The 22,127-nt window shown below is 35.4% G+C and overlaps 1 protein-coding gene across 4 annotated transcripts in view; it reads right to left on the bottom strand.

Moving 5' to 3' along the window:
- Nucleotides 1-22,127, bottom strand: part of Atp6v1h (ATPase H+ transporting V1 subunit H) — a 103,017-nt gene that overhangs the window by 64,261 nt on the left and 16,629 nt on the right. For 3 of the 4 annotated variants that reach the window (XM_040294054.2, XM_078017167.1, XM_005322904.5), the window contains exons 7-9: nt 21,914-21,967; nt 7,231-7,328; nt 899-1,091 (exon numbers count right to left, since the gene is read on the bottom strand). In XM_040294054.2, the coding sequence (XP_040149988.1) occupies nt 899-1,091; nt 7,231-7,328; nt 21,914-21,967 (345 nt within the window). The remainder of the gene's footprint in view (nt 1-898; nt 1,092-7,230; nt 7,329-21,913; nt 21,968-22,127) is intronic. The other variant, XM_005322906.4, reaches the window with a different exon arrangement.

Below are 22,127 nucleotides of genomic sequence, written 5' to 3'. Positions count from 1 at the left end.
TCAGAGATGGGGCTGAAAGGGTGAGCCTTACACTGTCTTTGGGATGCCTGCTCCGAGATGCAGCTGCTTCTAGGCCCTGTCTGTTGTTGAAAGGTAGAGGCTACTGCATGGAGAAGGCTATGGAGATGTCTGCAGTGTCCCAAGATGGAAGTGGGTTAGGCCTGGGCTCCCAGGTGGGAGGTGAAGGTAGCGGTGGACTCGAACCTACCCTGGGCCTGGGTCCCGTGCAGGCTGGTATAGGTGGTCCTGTGCCAGAGCCTGAATTGTGTCCTAAGGTATCTGCCAGTGGCAGGATGGTCCTGGGCCTATCCTGGGCCTGTGTCCTGTGCAGGTGAGCAGAGGCAGATCTAGCCTGAGCTCTGCTGGGTGTCTGCCAGTGGCAGGACGGACCCAGGCCTACCCTGGGCCTGGGTCCCGCATAGGTCAGTGTAGGTGGATCTCTAAGTATACATCTTTATAGTTGCCTTAGAAATATACTGCTAGTCAGTAGATCCAGAATCTAAAAAAAAAAAAAAAAGAAAAGAAAACCTCCATACTAAAATACGGGCCCCATGGGAGAAAACTCCTCTAATAGCAGTCTCATGGCAAGCAATAAAGAAAAGGGAGACTTTCTTCAACTGAATATAACCAAATTACCTTTCCTTATAAGTATTCTATGACTCACACATTTCATTGATTTAGATGGTTTCCTCTGACCTGCTCCACAGCCCCATGTCATAAAGACAAACCAATGATATCTTATTGTATGTTTATAAAACTACATGTAAAACATAGAGGGCAAGTAATTTTCCCATCTGCTAAAATTCATATATACTGCACAATAGTAAGTGCCTCTGTCTCTCTCACACACACACCACTACCACCAAAAACAACAATAACAACAAGCACCAAAACTTACCCGGAATGCTGCAAGAATGATCCTTGTGACTTTCTCCTTGACAGATTCTTGGAGGATGTCAGAGAGGACAGGAATGATATTGTAGCGCCGCAGGTGTTCACACATTTGAGGACTGAATGCCAGGAGCCATATTGAAAAAATCATTTGATATTGGAGTTGAAAGCCACACTTGTTACTCAAAACTCCCATTATGCTGAAAGGGAACAGGCATTTAGAAAACATTTAATATGATGAAACATCAAAAAAGAAATGAGTGATTATTCTTTTTGAACACTAATGGAAAAAGCCTCTCTGAATTGTATCCTCAGTTTCTTTTCCACCAGCAACAGCACACAGCCAGATTGCTACTCAAAGTGGGCCATTTCCAGCACAGTTCCACTTAACCCTCTCTCCAAAAGTCATAGGACCTCACGCAACAGGAGCATTTGCTGCATAGAAGCAACAAGAAAGGGAACCAAGACTTGTAATAGGGCAAAGAGAATGGTAAGAAGAATATGACAAGCGACAGAGAGCTAACATCAACAGAAAGTCATGACAAAACAAATGTACATCTTCAAGTCAAATTTCATATGAAGATTTTGCATCTGTGCAACCAAGAGAGTAGATTTAATATACACAGAAAACTCAGAGAAAGGAGGGAATGACTCTGGAGGAAACCTGTGAGGAGTCTGAATTTTACACAGGCTATCACAGAATTTGGGGATCAGAGAAAGTCCTAGATGGATTATAGATAAATCTTCTACTTCACTGGAAAACTCCATGGAAATGAAAGAGATTTCCCCAAGGGAAAAAGTATACAACAGAAAATAAATAAGCAAATTTCCCTGTGAAATGCCTACATTCAGACAATGAAAGACAGAAATTATCAAATAAGACCATTAAAACTGACCACCAGGTTAAGGGGAGCTCAGACACACAGAATGTCCAGCAGAGTGACTCCTAATATAAACTGTGGACCTCAGTTAACAGTAGCGTATCAATATTGATGCCTCAATGAGAACAAATATATTGTGCTAATTTAAAACATCAATAAAAGGAAACTTCAGTGTTGAAATGAAGGGGGCACACATATGGAAACTTTCTACACGTGAATTTTTTTTTCTATAAACCTAAAATTGCTCTATAAGTAAAAGCTGAACAATTTTCAAAATCTAATTTTACAATCTAAATCAATTAAATTATTAGAAGCTTATATTTGTGCCAATTCTCCATTTTTGTGATTTACATACAGTTCTAAACTTACCAAATTATTAATTTTCTCATATATGATTTACTGATGTCAGTATCTCAACTCCTGAGAAACCATGTAACTTTATACTATCAACACCTTAGAGACTGGTTTCCTTGTTCTCTGTTCCATTACTCAACTAAGCCTTCTACACTTGGCTTTGTGATGCTGGGGTAAACCACATTTCTGCAATACCAGCTGGCTCCCTTTTAGGCTTGACCAAAAGGGAGTACTTGAGGCTGACTGCAAGGATGGAAGAAGGAGGAACTTTGCTGTGTTGGTTTTGTTTCTCTGGTAGCAGCTGAACTCAGTTTGCAGTTCTTCCAGTTCAGTAGAAAACACTTGATCAGACCAAACCAGACAGTGTGGGGCCCTCTCCCCAGAGGCCTGAGTCTGTGAATGAGGCACTTTGTCAGAATTTAGATATGTCAGGATCAGAGGGGTGGCACCTCCTCCTCAAAGGTCCAAATTTTGGATGCATTTGCCCCTCCTTCAAGCATGTAAATTTTAGTGATCCTAACCTGTGACCATTGCTTCCCTCAGCTTTAGGGAAGTACTTGCTACCTCTCTAACACTTGAGTCATTTCTTCATTTAGTTTTTAGAACAAAGTAGATAGTAAATATAGACTTACTTAATAATTCTTCATATCAAATTTTCTGACAGAATTAGTTTTGTTTTGGTTTTTTAATAATAAGAGGGGTTGACCCAGGGAGCTCACAAACAGTACACTACTACAGAAACCAAAGTAAAGCAGAAAGATTTCAAAAGAGGTAGTTGTCAACAATGATAATCTCGGCAGAAACATTTAGAGGAGTTCAAAATTTACACACAATACATATGATTATGTTAAAAAGAAGTCTTCTACGTCTAAATATTAGACACAAGAAATATCCTAATAAAGCAAAATAAAACTCCTGTTTTCCAGAATAAAGAAGGAACTAACTTCAGGATAACAACCCTGAATATAGTGAAGTAGCAAGAAGAACATGCCAAGAAACACCAAGTGTATTAAGGCCCAGGATATAACTAAATATACTGATTTAACAAGTATTTGCTAAGGAGCAATGTGGAGGTATAGAGCAAGGCACAAGGGATAAAACAGGAAGCAAAAATGATTCTGTCTATGCTCTCAAATAGCTTACAGGTTACCATGGGTGAAAGGAGGATCCACTGAGGAAGGAACCAGAGAAGTGAATGTGGCATCCAACCCTGTGCCATCCTCTAATTTAGAAGGCAAGTTAAATGTGACTGCCGAGTTTTAAAAAATGTGAATCTGCAAGGTTAATGTGACTTTTAAAGTCACTGAGAAAGTCACTAAATGAAGTTGTAGAATACTAAAGGCTGCCTTTGATGGGTTCTAATATTTTCTGTCTAGATTATAAACTTCATAAAGAGAAGAGCCATATATCTTTGTAGTCCCCATTATATGTAGCACAATATATAGAAAGCTCAGGAAGTATAACTAGCAAATCCAAGATTAGAAGACCACTAAGGTCTGTGAGGCCAAAATCACTATTAGTGTTGTTTTACTTTTTAATAAGTTATTTTAAATCAAATGAATAAAAGGAATAGCAAGACAAAATAGATGGGTACTGGCTAAGACACACTTTGAACGAGATGCTGCCCTCCAAATCCATAAGTACCTCATACCTCATCACACAACATACACCAAGAGTGTAAGATTTCAACTATTTTTTCTTAAAACTCGCCTTTAAATTCTGCATTACTTTATACTTTCAAAACACTTCAAATTTGAGGATATAATAGTTCATAAATGCTAGCTGAATTGTGAAGACAATTGACTCCAGGAAATGCCCACTTTTAGCTGCAATACTTAAAAAGTCAATGCTAGTCTTCAGACTGTAAAGTCAACAATTTCAACACAATGAAAAGTATTTTATCTTACATAAGTACATAAATATTCAAAAACAGTGTTGTGTCATGTATACAATGGCTTTTTAGCAAAAAAAAAAAAGCAGACTATGTTGATTAAACTGTACTTTTTTTAAATCAGTTATCTTCCTCTCATTAAACAGCCTATTCTTGCATTTTTTTTCTTTTCACATTATTTCTGCTTGTGATTTGAGAAGCACCAGAAACTAAAACTTCAATGCTAAGCAAGACAAATGGGAAAGTAGAAAGTATGTTTTAACCTCTGAAAAAATAAAAGGATTAAATGATTTTCTAAATTGCTACACTATTAGTAAGTTTAGATATACCTTATTAATGTCTGTTCACAACCTAAAGATTTATTTGATTACTGCTCATTTCATTAGTGATGATTAGCAAACCAAAATACAAAGGCTAAGTCAATACTGTTGACTGTTCTCCAAAATAAGAAATATAGTAATTGAGACAGCAGCATTTAGTTGGAAGTCCCTATAACAAGAGAATCCACTGGACAAAATTTTTAAATTTAAGTTAATTTTTTGAACAACATAAAAACTATTTGTAGAGATTGCCACATCATGACTTTTAATTTCTCACAGGTATTCCAAAGGGGAAAAGTCTAATTTTTATTTAGTAGAATAAAATTTATTTTATTTTGCAATGGCTGTATGGACCTATTGAGCCCTTTTATAAACAAAGGACATGTTATAGGATCTTGGTAATCTTGGACTATTTCATAATCCTAAATATTATTTCATCATTATTAACCATAATTAATTATGCTATTAAATAAAAAACTAAAATAAAAAATTGAGACCTATATAATAATGATATAATGAAATATACTGAAATAATCATTATCTCTTCTTATTGCTCTGCCCAAAATATGGCATCATCTTTTAGGAAAGTAGAAAGACTTGAAACATCATTTTTGTAGTCCACATTTAGGTTTCTATGCAGAAGAGCTGACATCACAATCTTAAGATTGCTAGTCTTAAAAAGACCTGCTTGTAAGGATGGCCATTGGCTAGCTTTTAGGAACTTGGCTAGTAACGAGTTCCCTACATGAACACAAAATTTTCCCTAAATCCTAAGGGTAGCTCATTGTACCTACACAGTTTGTACAAATAATATGGTGTATGCTATGAACATCCATTGTTATGGTTTAAGTATCTGTGTCCCCCCAAAATTCATGTTAAAATCCTAACTTCCAAGGTAATAGTGTGATGAAGTGAGGTCTTTGGGATTAGGCCATACAGGCAAAGCCCTCATGAATGCAATTAGTGCCCTTAAAAGGGCCTAAGAGACCCTTTGACCCTTAGGTCATAAGAGGTTAGAGTGAAAAGACAGCCAACCTGAACCAGGAAGCAGGCCCTCACCAGACACCAAAACCACTAGTACCTTGATCTTGGACTTCCCAGCCTCCGGAACTATCATAAGCCACTCAAATCTATAGTATTTTGATTTAGATAACCACTTTCTTTTTGGAGTCTGGAATTTTGATGTATTATAATCACTGGGTATCTACACTACTAGCGTCCAGTAAAATGCTTGGAAGATGAGACAATAATTAGTTTCTTGGACAGAAATCGCACACAAATGTTGCTGCATTTTTGTTGATGGGGGAGGGTACACTCAGTGGGACCTCATGAAAGGGAGGAAGCACGGGGAAGCCTGCAGGTAAATTCTTCCAGATTCAGCCTTTGTCTTTTTCACTTACAGACTAGCTGTGTGCATCCTGACCACATCTCTGCAATAAAGTTTAGCTATGAGTCCCAGCTGCTGACTCCATGAGTCTTCCTAATGAATCTCCCAACAGCAGAAACACACAGCTGAGAATTCAGAACTTTTTACTTTCCACCCATAACAATGATTAACAGAAGAATACATTTCACAATCATTAATCAGAAGACAAAAGCAAAGTGAGAAATAGCATTCTGTTCTAACAATGATGGTGAATTATGTGTGTTTAGATGATTATACCATAAAAAATTTTCTCAGATGCAATAATTAATGAGTAAGCAATATATGTCTTCTATGGACAAAAAGGAAGTACAATTTTCTCACTTGTTGGTATTGAACACAAAAGTCTTCAAGACAATATTCCACAACAAAAACCTGGTCAATTTTGCTCAAGAATATGTGATGATTTTTTTCATTGTTTTATGGTATTTATGCATAAAATTTACTTACTACAAAAAGAGCTGCTACATTTAAATTCCTATTAAAATTTCTAATAGTCAGTTTTTACTTTCTCTCTATTTTTGATTAATTAATTTTTCATAAGAAAACTAAAACTATATTTTTTTAGAAGAACTACTGGACCAGATGGCAAACTGAAATAACTACTTTTCCTGGTAGATTCAGGGGTAAATAGTCATAAACATATTGAACATACATACTAACTCACTGAGTCAGTGGAGATTGAGTGGTACATGATGATTTAAATTCAATTCATAAGAAAAGCTTTTTGCAGAAGTCTAAGAAAGTTTAAAAAACTGCACATATTTGTAGAGGGAATCCAGGATATTCAGATCCCTTTCACAGTATTCATCTACTGAAGATGTAACATAAAGTTCTGAAAGAGTTTGATGCCACACACATATTGTCAATCAACTATTGCTCTAAATCCTTGCTCACCAAAGAATCTACTATTGATAACCTAATTTCGTATGTTTATTTTCCAACAAAGAAACAATGCCCTCATTAACTAAAAAAGAGTACAGTATAAATTGAGTTTCCAGTGATAAAACAGAAATTCCAGTATTTTGGGGGAGATTTTTCTTAGGTTGTTTATTAAAAGCTTCTTAAAGTTTTCGTACCTACAAATTACGACCCCACAAGAATGGACTAAATTATATGGCTTATAAAAACAGTTGACACTCACTTTTTTCTGATGGGACATTTCCTAATTGATTTTTATCTGTATTCATCACATAATACTTTTATAATTATTTTGTTTTCTGAGTTGTTCCATCCAGCATTAGGATCTTAGAAGGCTTCAACCTCTTTTAAATGCACAAACCAGTAAGGGAAGGGAAATGTTCAGTTTGATAGTTATTGACTTATAAGAAAGTTAGCATAATCCATTGTTAAACAGACATGAAAATATAAAATACTTCTGTTGGATGATTAAATGTATTAATTTCTTTGAAAATGTCAGGGAGAAATGCTTTTAAATGTTATTCTACATCAAAAGTAAAGGGCACTCACCAGTTTACCCCATCTGCTTCCACCCAGGCAAAACGGTACTCGTTGACCCGGAGCATCAGCTGCAGACACCCAGCAACACACTGCACATACTGAGAACTCTACACACACACAAAAAAAGTACATAGTTTTAAAATGGGAAAGCATTTAAAGTCATGAAATCGTGCACACCCATTTCTACAGGAAAAGTTTAGTTTTTTACTGAAATTGGTTAGCATCATTTCATCAGAAATTCCCTGATATCTTTTCAAAAGTTGATCCTCATGTTTGCCTTTATCTCTGCTTCTTAGAAATGAAGATGATTTTGTCTCCCAAATTACACCTACACAATGCAACACAATTTAACATACATAATTAGGGAAATAAAGACATAAAGTAAAAGTATATTTGATACAGTTTGATAAATAAGCATAATGAGTTGTAACATTTCAAATACTCCCAAATAGAGGCACTATAGAGAAAAAATAGTAATTATTCATGATTATAAAAATATCAAAGAACAATAATAAAAATGAAAAAAAGAGTGGATGCATCAAGACAGGCCTATAATTAAATGACTTTAGACAAGTTATTGAATCTTTCTAATACAGTATTTAGATTCTTGGTCCTTAAACTGAAGGGGTACTGTTTGTTTAAGGAAAATAATTCACTAAGCACACAACTAGACATAGCTTCAAAAAAGATCTGTATGGCACATTTAAAAAGTCAAATAAACACCTGTAAAAGGCAGTTCATGATTCTTAAAACACTCAGTTAAATAGTAACTACCTTATAGAAATTGAGTTTAAATCTGAAATTTCAAATAAATATGAATCATTCTCCTCAAAGTTACAAACCCCTCCTTTTTACCAAAGCTAGTAGAAATTCCTAGTCTGGGCTCTTCTTTAAATAGTTACAACGAGTCTTATATTTTTTAAGAAGTGGAAGGAAACACTTAAAAGAAATTTCAGACTCTAGCCTTCATAAAGAGCATACTATTAAAAACAAATTTTTCAAAGGAAAGACCATGGATATTATAAAAATTCACAAAACCTAATATATATGACACTACTAAAATCTACAGTATCATTTAAACAACATTTGTAAAAGTCTAACACTTCAAAGAAAGTCTGGGCACTCAAATGCAAAACTGCAATGATATCATGTACATTTGGTAGAAATAGACAAATGTTTCAAGGAAAAGGTTATATGTTATGCTCCACCTGGAAAGTAGTAACACTGTTCACACAACATATCCAGAAATATACTTGCCTGAAAACTCAAAACATTAGCATAATGACAAAAAATAGTGCATTTTCAGCTCCTCAAACAATCTCGATAATGGAACAAAATATGTATTTTTCCAATTAAGCCAGAAGGTACAAACCCTTACTTAAGAAGAGGAATTCCACGTTTAGAGAGATATCTTGTGGAAGATTCTAGACATAAATGAAAATGGGGGGGGAATGGCAAAAAAGGGGCACTCTCCTCTTCATTTATCATTTTCCTCTCAACACAAAAATTCTTGATTTATTTTCAGTCTTTTCTATGTTCCTTTACCATGGCTATTGAAATCTGTAATATAGTACAAGTATGGATTCTTCACCACTGGTGGCAGCTTCATTATAAATGAACGGGTCCTACAGCTGAGGGTACTATACTTGTACACTGTCAAAGGACCCTGTGCTTCTCCTTAATAGGCAGTGGCACACATTTATTGTAATAATCAACTGTGTAATTATTAACTTAATGCTGTGCTCCCAGACACAATGTGGCTCTCCGAAGGCAGGACTCATACCCATCTTGTTCAGCACTTCACTCTCAGCATCATGCTGTACCTATGAGGCACTCAACAAATATTTCTCAAATTAACAAACAATGGAATGTGCAAATAAACCCTATATCTTATACTAATTCCAGATGAGTAGTGCCCAAGTAGACATGATTTGATGTCTTAGACATGATTTAAAAGTCTAAGACTGTGATCAAAATTGCTATACTGATAATAATCAAAACTGTAGAGATGGACACAATTTATCATTATTACTCTATCTCTCCTAGAAGCTAAGATAATTTGATTGATTATTCAAAGTATTTCCTAGAGAAATTATGGACCTAATAATAACTGCCTATTTTTTAAATTTAAATCATCTCAATTTGAGAACTCATGTAAATTTCTAATTTTCAGTTATGTCATCCTACTTTACTAAGAAATTTAGAGTATTAATAGCTCAGTTAGCTCAATAGTTTCCATGTAAGTTGCTAAAATAATTCATTTCTCCACTGAAGAAGTATTATTGTATTTGAACTGACTTATCCAATAGTCAAACAAAAAAAGACGTTGTAGATACTCACTGTATTATTTCCTGAATACTCTTTCTTATTATTTTTTAATATCATTCACATTTAGTTCTTTATTTTAAAGTCTTCTATGTAATAAAAATAAATTTTTTAACCTTTGTAACTATCAAAATATGTCAAAAATGAGCCAGGCACAGTGTGTGCTCCTGTTAATTCCAGTGACTTGGGAGTCAGAGGAGGATCACAATTTTGAGGCTAGCCTGGGCAACTTAAGAGAGACCCCCATCTTGAAAAAAAATAAATCTTAAAGGCTAGGGATGTGGCTCAATGGTAAAGTGCCCCTGGGTTCAACCCCCAGTACTGAAAGAAAAAGAAAAACAAAAACAACTTTTAACAAAGACTATTTATGAACGTGTATATTTTTCAACATACTTTCAAAAAAATTAAATATCAAAATAAAAGGAGAAATTGAAATTTCCCATTTTAATAACATGAAGAATTCATCATTATGACAACCACTTCTACAAATGGGGAATATAAGGCTTACACATTTGATATAATTGTTGAAATTAAAGTAATGAGTTCAAGCTGGATGCAGTGGTGCATGTCTATAATCCTAGAGAGCTAAAAGGCTGAAGCAAGAAAATCACAAATTAGCAGACAGCTAGTTGACCACCGCTAATCATCTGTCATTTGTCCATTTGCCCACCATTTGCCAGCAGACCACCCACGGATCGTAAGCTGCCCACTGCCGCCTGGAAGTCCATATCAAGATTACCCACAGGTTTGGTTACATTAGGCCACTGCCATCTTGGGACACTGGCCAGGCCTGGACTCAGGGCCTGCAGGTTTGCCATAACCACTGCCACCATCTTGGGACATGGCTGCCTCAGTCTAGGGATCCCAGCCAGGGCCTAGAGATATATTGTCAGGGTACCTGCAGGTCTGGTTGTGCCTGAGGTCTTCCTGCTCGGTAAGCTAGTGGCTGCCCTCTGGCCACCTCTTTGCAGGGTTGCTCCTTTGTGTGAGCGCATCCCTGGTGGTCTCTCTGCAAGCTGAAATGGCATTGAGATCTTGGGACTCCAGCAAGGCAGCACCTGGGAAATCTGAAGCCCAGGTCCATCAGATTGCGATTGCAGCTGAGTCTGTTTGGGGCCAGTGTGGGCCTGGCAAGCCTGTGGAAAGCTGGAAACTGAGGGCAGCTCCCCAGGTAAAGCACAGGTTGGAGAAACTGGGCTCTCTCTCGCTCAGTGAGTCCCGAAGTGCACATGGGCAGAAGGGGCCAGCACAACGGGTAGTAAGACTAGAAGAGGGTGTGAGGGCATCTTGCTATAGGTTCACCTAGCCAACGGGTCTGGCACCCACAGGACTGGAGCTATCATCAAAATTCAGATAACCCCACCTACCAGAAGAGAAGGGGAGCTGAGAAAATTTTTAAAAGCCAACGGAAGCAATCGTTCAATTTTCCATTGAGACTTTCCCTTTTTTTTCTTCTCCTTCTCTCTCACATCTCTATTATCTTTGGATCCAAATATTTTCCATGTATCAATTTATTGAGGAATGGGATGTCTGAATAGTATATTATAGTTTTATTGTATATTCTTATCTTTATATTTTTATTTTTTCTCCTTTATCTGACTCCCTGGTTTCTTCTTCTTGCCTCTCTCATGCTAACAGCCAACTGCTACTAATTCCTCCGCCTCACTCTTCCTATAAATTTTTACCTCTATCTTCTTTTCCCTCATGAACATCACATCTCATACTACTTCTGTTCTCTCACTATCCATCGATTAAAAAGGTAAACCCTTTTAGCAAACTTACTGTTTATATTTTAGACAATAATTGAATACATCATTCTATGTATAGTGACAAAACTGTAGACAACTTAATAGGAGCTATTTGTTTGAAGGTTGTATATTGTTTGCATTGGGTGCTGTTAATATTGGTCTCCCTCTTAATATTGGTCTCCCTCCTTCCAGTGAGGTACTGGAAGCCTTCAGGGATACTGTAAGTCTACAGGATAGAAACTGTACTGCCTCAGATCCACACTGCTAGATGGGAAGACACAAAAACAACATGAAAAAACAAGAAAACAAAGCATCTCAAACAAACCAAAACATTCTAACAATAGAATCCATAGACAACAGAGTAGAAGAAATGTCAGAGAATGGGTTTAGAAGGTTAATAGTTAGACTGATCTTCAAACTAAAGGATGGTATCAGAAAGAAAATGCAGGCATTGAAAGACCACTTCTATAAAGAGGCAGAGATTATAAAAAGGAAGCAAGCAGAAATCCTCGAAATGAAGGAAACAATAAATCAAATTAAAAATTCACTGGAAAGTATCACCAACAGACTAGACCACCTAGAAGACAGACCCTCAGGTAATGAAGACAAAATATATACTTCTGAAAATAAAGTCAACCATACAGAGAACAAAGTAAGAAATCATGAACAGAACTTCCAAGAAATATGAAATAACATGAAAAGATCAAATTTGATTTATTATATACAAAGACATGGAGAATAAGCCAAAAGAATACACAATGTTTTCAATGACATAATATCAGAAAAGTTCCCAAACCTAAAGAATGAAATGGAAAATCAAATACAAAATTCTTATTGGACCCCAAATGTCCAAAATTACAGCAGAACCACACCAAAGCACATTATAATGAGAATGACTAACATATGAAATAAGAATTTTAAAGGCTATGAGAGAAAAAAATCAAATTACATATATGGGGAAACCAGTTTGTATCTAAGGGCTGAGAATATGGCTAGTGACAGAGCAACCCTGGGAATGACGAGAAGGAAAAAAGCATCACCTGAAGGATCCAATAAAGCAAAGTTCTCTAGTAGGAATCATTTTCCTTGCTCTGAATCAGAAAATTAAACAAACAAAAGAATAATCAAGAAGTGAAACACCTCAGGCTTAGAGGAAAAACTAAAGTAAATACTTTGATAATGTCAAGATTCTTGAGTACAGTATATGTTGACATCAGGGACTGTAAAAAAATAAAATAATGAAACGTTGCCATTTCCACTGTGAGTTATTAAAAGATAGATTCTGATGGAAGGAAAGAAATGGTGGAGAAGGGGTAGGAGAAAAACTGAGCACCTACTATGTGGAAATTCTTCATATAAGGAAACAACATATTTTTGTTTCATCTAAGTCTTCCAGCAACACTTTTAAGTATATATATTATTCAGCTTGCTTTGTAATTGAAGAATCAGAATTTTAATGAGATGATACAACTTTTCTAAGTCCATACAACTAAATGGTAAAGAATGTCTAACTCAAGATGGCCTAACATAATTCCTTCCAGCAAACTGTGTTTCTTCCCAAAGGGCAAGAAATTCTCATTGTTGAACAATTTTCATTTCTTCTGGAAATGTGCTGCATACAACATCATTTTACTATGAAGTCAAGTGTTGCTTATGGCAAAATTTTTCACATTTCCTACATGTATAAAAAATGGATAAACAAATGAGGAATATAATGATAATAGTGATTTTTCTATGAAACTATTTCTATCCCTGGTTTTTTTTTTTTTTTCCTGGTACTGAGAGTTGTACTTCACCACTAAGCTACATCGCCAGTCTTTTTTTTTTTTCAAAAGTTGCTGAAGATCTCACTAAGTTATTGAGGCTGGTCTCAAACTTGCAATTCTCCTGCTTCTGCCTCCCAAGTTGCTAGTAGTTGAGATATTCTTGCCTTTTCATTTTTGAAACAATGGTTAAAAAAAAAAGCAGCAGTACGAATCATGTATGTTTATTGTTTTAAAGTAAAATTGAAAAGTTAGCAATTAAAATATTCATTATTTTTAATTTTTAAAAAAGTGAGACAGACTTGGATTGGCACAAGAAGTGAACTCTCTACATACTCAAGCTAGTGTTCTTCTCACTGTGCTATGTATTCTACCTGAGAACCTACCACAATCTGCACTCTATGCAACAAACATCAGTGATAAAGAAAACACCATCTTTACTTCTCAACACATTTAAGAGAATATTATTTAGATAAACTCCCTGATGTTGCTGAAAATACAAATTCATACCATATTACAGTACAATAATCACATCAAATGGAAGGAAACTAATAACTGACAGAAGTCACCATCCTAGAGAATATGATCTCAGAGATTCACAGTCTACAGAATTACAAAGTAATTCAAGAATTAAGAAATTATAATATAAATGCACAATAAAAGAAATACAAAAGCATCAGTGATATTGTACCAAAGTAAAACCTAATATTTTAAAATTGTCTATGGACAATTTTCATTACTCATTTTGATGATAATATGACTAAAGTACAAACTAAAGTAAAGAAATAACACATTATTCACCTATATTTTGGAATTGTGAGCTCTTGGGGGAAAAAAGTCAGCACTGAAGCACAGAGCAGTTGTTTCATAGCTACTGAGTGAAAATATTCAGGACACTGGTATCAGTGACAGATGAAATTTGGAAATATAACTAACTAAAATAAACTGCAGCAACCACTCTTACATGAAATGGAAGGATCCTGATTTAATTTAATATGTTTTATGACTATTGAATGACTCTCCTTTCTTAAAACAAAAAGTAAATGTACATATGTGTACATAGATGAGGTTTCTTTGCTTCTATCAGAAAGACATCGACTTAAATTGCACAGGACAATATCAGGTATCAGTAGGGAACTGGAACAAATGGCACTCTCATACTTTGTTGAGAGGTGCATAAATTGGTTTAGAAAACTGGTAATATGTATTAAAATTAAATTCATATAACTCATTACTGAGCAAGTCCATTCTAGAATTAGGCACTCCAGATGCAAAAAGAATGTTCACAGCAAGATTATTCACAATAGCCAAAAACTAGAAGCAATCACTCAATATATAGCACTAACAGAAAAATAATGCTAAATGCTATGAGTAAATTTCACAGACACAATGTTGAACAAGCAAATCCAAGTAATTATAGATTTCATAACATATGAATATGACTTCATTTGTATGCAGTTCAAGATCAGACTACACTAATTTATGGTAACAGATAATATAGTACCAATAATTTTATCAGAATTGAGGTGAAGGGAGATCTCAAACAGGCAGAATTACAATGTATAAACTCATCCCACCAACTAGCATCTGACCTGTGCATTTCACTTTACATAAGTTAAGACATTTAAAAAACAAAAAAGAAGAAGGCTGGGAATGTAGCTCAGTGACAGACCACTTGCTTAGGCCTTGAGCTCAATCCCCAGCAACACCAAAAAATAATGGTAGGGTGGGGGCAAAAGAAGGGAAGAGAGGAAAAGAAGCAAAGAAGGGAGTGAATACCACAACAAGAATCAGAAGTTTTGCCACACTATCTCGGGTACATCACTTAACCTCTTCAAAATTGTTTCACTAACAATAAAAGAAAATATCGACCCTAATAAACAAAAAAAAAATCTCTGCTATGAAATGGAAATCAATTTCTATAAACACTAGATAATTGTAAGGTACACTATTATTACCTAATATTCAGGAATTAAAATGCATATAGCCAAGAATTCTCTTGAAGATGACTTATGAAAAGAAATCATTCAGTCAATATTCATAAAATACCTAGATTAAATTGAGATATATTCTTGAAAACTTCACTGATAATTTACAAACTTATAAATGTCCAAGTAACATTTTCAATATAATTTCTTTAATTAATATACTGTAGTTACATAACTATTGAGAATCTTATGAGGAAAAAGTGTTGTTAATATAACTAAGAAAACATGATTTAATTTATAAATTTCTAATTTATATACAACTTTCAAGAATACATCTAAGACATAGTATTAGGTTATCTTATTATTATCAGTGCTATGCTTTCAAAATGACATATAAAAGGTGGTCTTGTATTCAAATACTTCATCATTTAATTTTCTTTTATACTGTGTGTGTATATAATCCCTAGGAACTCCTTCCAAAAATTCGATCAGAAAATAAAAGATTTTAAAAGAAACTGAAGACTTTAGAAGATGGAAAGTTCTCTCATGTTCTTGGATAGGCAGAATTCATACTGTCAAACAGCCATACTACCAAAAGTGTTATACAGATTTAATGCAATTCCTATCAAGATCCCAATGACATTCTTCATAGAACTAGAAAAAGCAGTCATGAAATTCGTCTGGAAAAATAAGAGACCCAGAATAGCCAAAGTAATCCTTAGCAAGAAAAGTTAAACAGGAAGCATCATAATAGCAGATCTTAAACTATACTAACAAGCTATAGTAACAAAAACAGCATGGTATTGGCACCAAAATAGACATATACACCAATGGTACAGAACAGAAGACACAGAGACAAACCCACATAAATACAGTTATCTTATACTAGACAAAGGTACCAAAAACATACAACAAATGCTGTTTCAACAAATGGTGCTGGGAAAACTGGAAATCCATATGTAGCAAAATGAAATTAAACCCCTATCTCTCATCCTGCACAAAAATTAACTCAAAGTGGAACAAGGACCCAAGAATTAAACCAGAGACCCTACACGTAATAGAAGAAAAAGTAGGCCCCAAATCTTCATCATGTTGGCTTGGGACCTGACTTCCTTAAGACGACTCCTAAAACGCAAGAAATAAAATCAAGAATCAATAAATTAGATGGATTCAAACTAAAAAGCTTCTTCTCAGTAAAGAAAACAATCAATAATGTGAAGACAGAGCCTACAGAATGGGAGAAAATCTTTACCACAAGCACATCAGATACAGCACTAAACTCCGGGATACAGAAAGAATTCAAAAAACTTAACACCAAAAAAACAAATAACCCAATCAATGAATGAGCTAAGGAACTACACAGACACTTCATGGAAGAAGAAATACAATCGATCACCAAACATGAAAAAGTGTTTAACATCTCTAGCAATTAGAGAAATGCAAATCAAAACTACTGTAAGATTTCATTTTACTCCAGTCCGAATGGCAATTATCAAGAAGACAAGCACATCTCAATGTTTGTAGCAGCTCAATTCACAATAGTTGAACTGTGGAAACAGCCTAGATGCCCTTCAACAGATGAATGGATAAAGAAACTGTGGAATATATATAGACAATGTAATATTACTCAGCCTTAAAGAATGAAATCATGGCATTTACAGGTGAATGCACAGAGTTGAACAATATACATGTTAAGCAAAGTAAGCCAATTCCCAAAAAACCAAAGTCAAATATTTTCTCTGATAAGTGGATTCGCATCCATATGTTTCTTCCTTTTCTTAATATTCATTTTGTATGTATATTTTAAAGATCACCAATATTTTGGAGGAACTTTGGATTGAACAGAGGGGAAGGAGAAAAAGGGAAATAGGCAGAGGGAGGAGATGGTAGAATGAGATGGACATTATTACCCCTATGTATGGGTATGATTGCATGAATGGTGTGACTCTACATCAATGTACAACCAGAGAAATGAAAAATTGTGCTACATTTGTGTAAAAAAATTTTAAGTTAATTTTTTTAAAAAGAATATAAGCAACAATAATTGTTAGCGAGGATGTGAGAGGAAAGGTACACTCAAACATTGCTGGTGGGACAGCAAATTGGTACAACTACTCTGGAAAGCAGTGTAGAGATTTCTCAGAAAACTTGGATTGGAGACACCATTTGGCCCAGCTATCCCACCCCTGAGTTTATACCCAAAGGACTTAAAAATAGGCATACTACAGTGATATAGCCACTTCAATGTTTATAGCAGCTCAACTCACAAGAGCTAAACTATGGAACCAATCTAAGTGTCCTTCAACAGATGAATGGATAAAGAAAATGTGGTATGTATACACAATGGAATATTATTCAGCCTTAAAGAAGAACAAAATTATGGCATTTGCAGGTAAATGGATGGAGTTGGAGAATGTCATGGAAAGTGAAATAAGCTAATTCCAAAAATCCAAAGACTCAATGTTTTCTCTGATATGCGGGTGCTGATTCATAATGTGGAGGAGGGGCACTAGGGAAGAATGCAGGAACTCTGGATTGGGCAGAGGGGAGTGAGGGGAAGGGAGGGGCTCTAGGGGTAGGAAGAATGATGGAATGAGACGGACATTATTACCCTATTTACATGTATGATTACAAGAATGATTGTGCATCATGTATGGTCAGAGAAATGAGAAGTTGTGCTTCATTTGTGTACAATGAGTTGAAATGCATCCTGCTGTCATGTATAACTAATTAGAACAAATTTTGAAAAAATTTTTTAATTAAAATTAAAAATTCTTATGTTTCTTCCTTTTCTTAATATTCATTTTGTATATATATTTTAAAGATCACCAATATTTAAAAGTATTAACTTCATGATAAAAGACAAAGAAAAACCACCAAGAACTGCTTTGAGTAAATAACATGCTCTTGAAATTTACACTTAAGACAAGTACAGCAATCCCCCTTATCTACCAGTAATATGTTCCAAGAAGCCTGGTAGATACCTGAAACTGCAAATAGTCCTAAACCCTATATATGTTTTCTCCTACATATACATATTTATGATGATGTTTAATTTATAAATTAGACACAGTAAGAGATTAACAACCATAATAATATAAAACAACTGTAACAACAGACTATGACAAAAGTTATTTAAAACTTACAAGTCTTTTATTTCTGGAATTTTCCACTTAATATTCTCAGACCACCATTGACTACTGATGACTAGAAAGCAAAACAACAAAAGAGTGGGGAACTGCTATAATCAACTGCATGTTAGTATCACACCCCACAGACTCCACAACTCCCCAGCTAGAGCAGATTATAATTTAAGAATAGGCCTAATTGTGTGCATTACTGACACAGCCCACATATATCTACTGCTTGGACAGCACTTTTGATGGATTGGAAACAAAGAGTTAAATCACGGATATCCTTTACCTCTTCTGAAAGACTGAAAAAAAAAATCACATCATCACAGCACTAAATTAAAAAAGAGCCAAAGCAGTAAAACCAACCTTCATTAACAAGGATAGAACTGCCACAGAATTTAAGGAATGTAACAAAAACCCGAAGAAACTAAGTTGTTCTCCCACCATTCTGAAATGCTATCATGGTATGCTAAAACATGGATGAATCTTGAAACATTATGCTAAGTTAAAGAAGCCAGTCACAGAAAACTAAGTACACATTTTCATTTCTGTGAAATGTTTAAAAGAGGAGTAGATATGTGGTTTCCAGGAGCTGAAAGGGGAGAGCAGAAATGAGAAAGACTGTGGGTGTGTACAGGTGCTTTCCATTTTTCTGAGGTGCTGAAAATGTTCAAAGTTAGACTGTAGTAATGATTGCACAACTGCATAAGTATACTAAAAACCACTGAACTGCAAGTGGATGAATTTTATAGTACATGAAATAAATTTCAATAAAGCTTTTTTTAAAATCTTAAATAAAATTGAAAACTTACTTCTTCACTCAAACCAGCCACACACCCCAGTGCTACCTGGCTAGTGGCTGCCATAATGGATGGTACAGATAGACAAAGTTTCCTTTAGCACAAAAAATTCTACTGCGCAGAACTGTTCCAGAACACTGAGATGTAACATGTAACCAGCAAGGAGAATTTGGCAATTCCAGTCTTTTACTAGCAGTGAAACAATGTCCTCTAGAAATAACTGATGCAAGACTAGATCTGCAATGGACATAGACAGAAAACAGGAAACAGTCAAATGTGGAAGCTAGGAGACATTCTGCTCTCCTACCCACAGGTATTAAGTGTTAAGTAGTCAGAAGAAAAAGGAAAACAAAGAAACAAAAACTCCAGATTCTAAGTCTTCCGAAGACGGTAAGAGATCACAGTATTCTCTTGTCAGGCCATCAGCCCAAGAATCCACTTTCCACGTTGTGATGGTTCCTCAGAAAGAGATTTTTTTTTTAATCTATATATGACAGTGGAATGGATTACAATTCTTATCACACATATAGAGCACAATTTTTCAAAACTCTGGTTGTATACATTCACACCAATTCCTGTCTTCATTTATGTACTTTGGATAATAATATCATCATTTCCACCATCATTTATAACTCCATGCACCCTCCCTCCCCTCTGCCCTATCTAAAGTTTGTCTATTCCAGAAAAAGAGATTTATAGTGTACATTCAAAAACCAGTAAAGAACTAAATAGATAAAGTAAGTAGACATAATTTGATGTTGTATATTATTTTCACAACCAGGTAAAGAGAATATAACACATTATGAGGAAATTCCACCTTTGCAATATTACATATTAAATTAAAATATTTGTAATGATCCACTCATGATGATGCTTCTGTGGACAATTTTTAAAAACTGTTCAAAATGTTTCTTACAGTGCAGTGTACAAATTTTTCTTGTTTTGTACTGCCATCAAGTGGCAATACTATGAAATGCAGAATACCGAACTGCTTTTCTCCATTCTCTGAAAACCTAAAAGGGGCTTTCAAGACACATTGACCTATTTAAAAGTCTGAGTAAGTAATGTGATTTGAGAAATGCCTAAAAATTCAAACCTGTCCAGTTGCCTCAAGAATAATTCTCTCACTAAGCACTTCATTTCACTGGAGTTTCTGCTACTCATTGGCTGTATGACCTGGGAAAACTGGTATTTTTCTGCTTGGCCTCCCCGCTTATCATAAAACATGGATAATATTACAACATTCATCAAAGAAAGAGTTTAATTACTCAGGCAATGTAAATGTAAAGTGAGTAAAACAGTGGCAGGCAGAGAGTAAATGCTCAGTAAATAGATTTCCTCTCCCCACCCTCATCCCAAAAAGGCTCAGCTAGTTCTACACTGTGTTCTGATTCCACTTCAGATTCCCTTTCCTGGTCTAACATACTATTTGTCAAATCCTTCAACCCATGCCAACCAGGAAAGCCAGGCTCCTAACTTTGACAATGGATTCTTCTGTCTAGTCTTAGAACATACATAATGGTATGTTCCATTTAGATCATGGAAGCTCTAATAATCAAAATGGATATTAACTGGCCTATAAAGATCTTAATTTAGTTCTACTATCTACAGCTTGTAGATACTACTCTCTAATGATGTTTTCAAGTATATCTACTCTCTAAAGGTGCTTTCAAGAAACATTTCCAGCAAATGAAGCTAATTAAAAGCTCACCTTCATTTCTCTTCCCCCCACCAATCTTTCTCTCAGCTCATTCCAGTCATACCCAACCTTACTGTGTAAACTTATTTCCAATCCCTGACCTATCAGAGTACACCAAAGTTAAACCATTCCCAAATGGTTTATCCAAGAAAGGAACTTGGGGAACCATGATTAGTTTTAACCATTAACTTTTTGGCTCCACAAAAAGGTGAGGAGAGATTGATTGAAAGGGAGGGTGAGGGGGTCCAGGTTTGACCACCATGTAGTCCACAAAAAGTCCTAAGCAGCACAGTGCAACAGCACATTTTAGGGCTACCAGTGAACTGAATCCCTGTTAACTGTTCAATACACTATTCACCCACTGGTTAGACAGATATTAGTTAGCTTTGTCAGACAACTGTGAAGAGAGTAACTTTATGATTATTTACTCCAGTTTTACACCTGAATTGAGATGCTTGTTGAATTCAGGTCTAAATGGACTGAAAAAAGAGAACAGAAAGGACAAGTTTCTTGGGGCTGGGATGGTGGCTCAGGGGTAGAGTGCTTGCCTCACATGTGTGAGGTACTGGGTTCAATTCTCAGCACCACATATAAATAAATGAATAAAATAAAGGTCTGTGAACACTAAAAAATTAAAAAAAAAAGAAAGACAAGTTTCTTGACCATAGAAAAATTGATCACCACAGATCACATGTAATATATTGTTTTTGTTATGGTTTGGATCTGAAATGTCCCCTGAAAGTCTCATGTTTTAAAGCTTGGTCCCCATTTGATGGATTAATAATTTAAATGGACTACTAGAAGGTGATGAAAACTATAGGTAGGTGGCATGGTTAGAGGAAGTAGGTCACTGGGGATTATATTCTCATCCTTCCTCCCTCTCTCCCTATCCCCTTCCTTTCTTCCCTCCATCTCCCTCTTCTCCTCTACTTCTTTTACTGCCATGAGCTGAGAAGCTTTCCTCCACAACACCATTGCGCCATAATGTTCTGCCTCATCTCAGGCCCAAAGCTGTGGAACCAGCTGACCATGGACTGAAACTCTGAACCCATGAGCCAAAATAAATCTTTCCTCCTTTAAGTTGTTCATATTAGATATTTTGGCTACAGCAAGAAAAAGGTAAATAACACCACTCTGCAATACAACCGAACTAAGTGGGGGTGGACAACACATCAAATTCATAGATTTACATTTGGGCAACTAGTAAACCCCTTGAAACTTTAAATATCTGTGACTCAAAATAATTTCTTTTTAGAGTGTGAGGAGGCCAGTGAATTAAGGAGGAATGTACTTACATCACTTGAAGAGACTGTTCCTGTTTCAACAGCAACACCGCTACCACGAAGTTTCTATTACAAAATAAATTACTTATTACTTAGTTTTGTTTTAATTTTTAACCTATAATAGCTTATAAAAGGGACCTCAGTGAATTTAATAATTATTTTCCCTAATCCTACTTTATAAAAAAGCATGAGGATGATGTAAAATATTCTAAGTATCATTATACTC

The sequence above is a fragment of the Ictidomys tridecemlineatus genome, chromosome 7, assembly GCF_052094955.1.
Source record: "Ictidomys tridecemlineatus isolate mIctTri1 chromosome 7, mIctTri1.hap1, whole genome shotgun sequence".
Taxonomy (NCBI): Eukaryota; Metazoa; Chordata; class Mammalia; order Rodentia; family Sciuridae; genus Ictidomys; species Ictidomys tridecemlineatus.
Note: the sequence above shows the minus strand (reverse complement) of the source record. Positions and strands in the feature narration are given on the sequence as shown.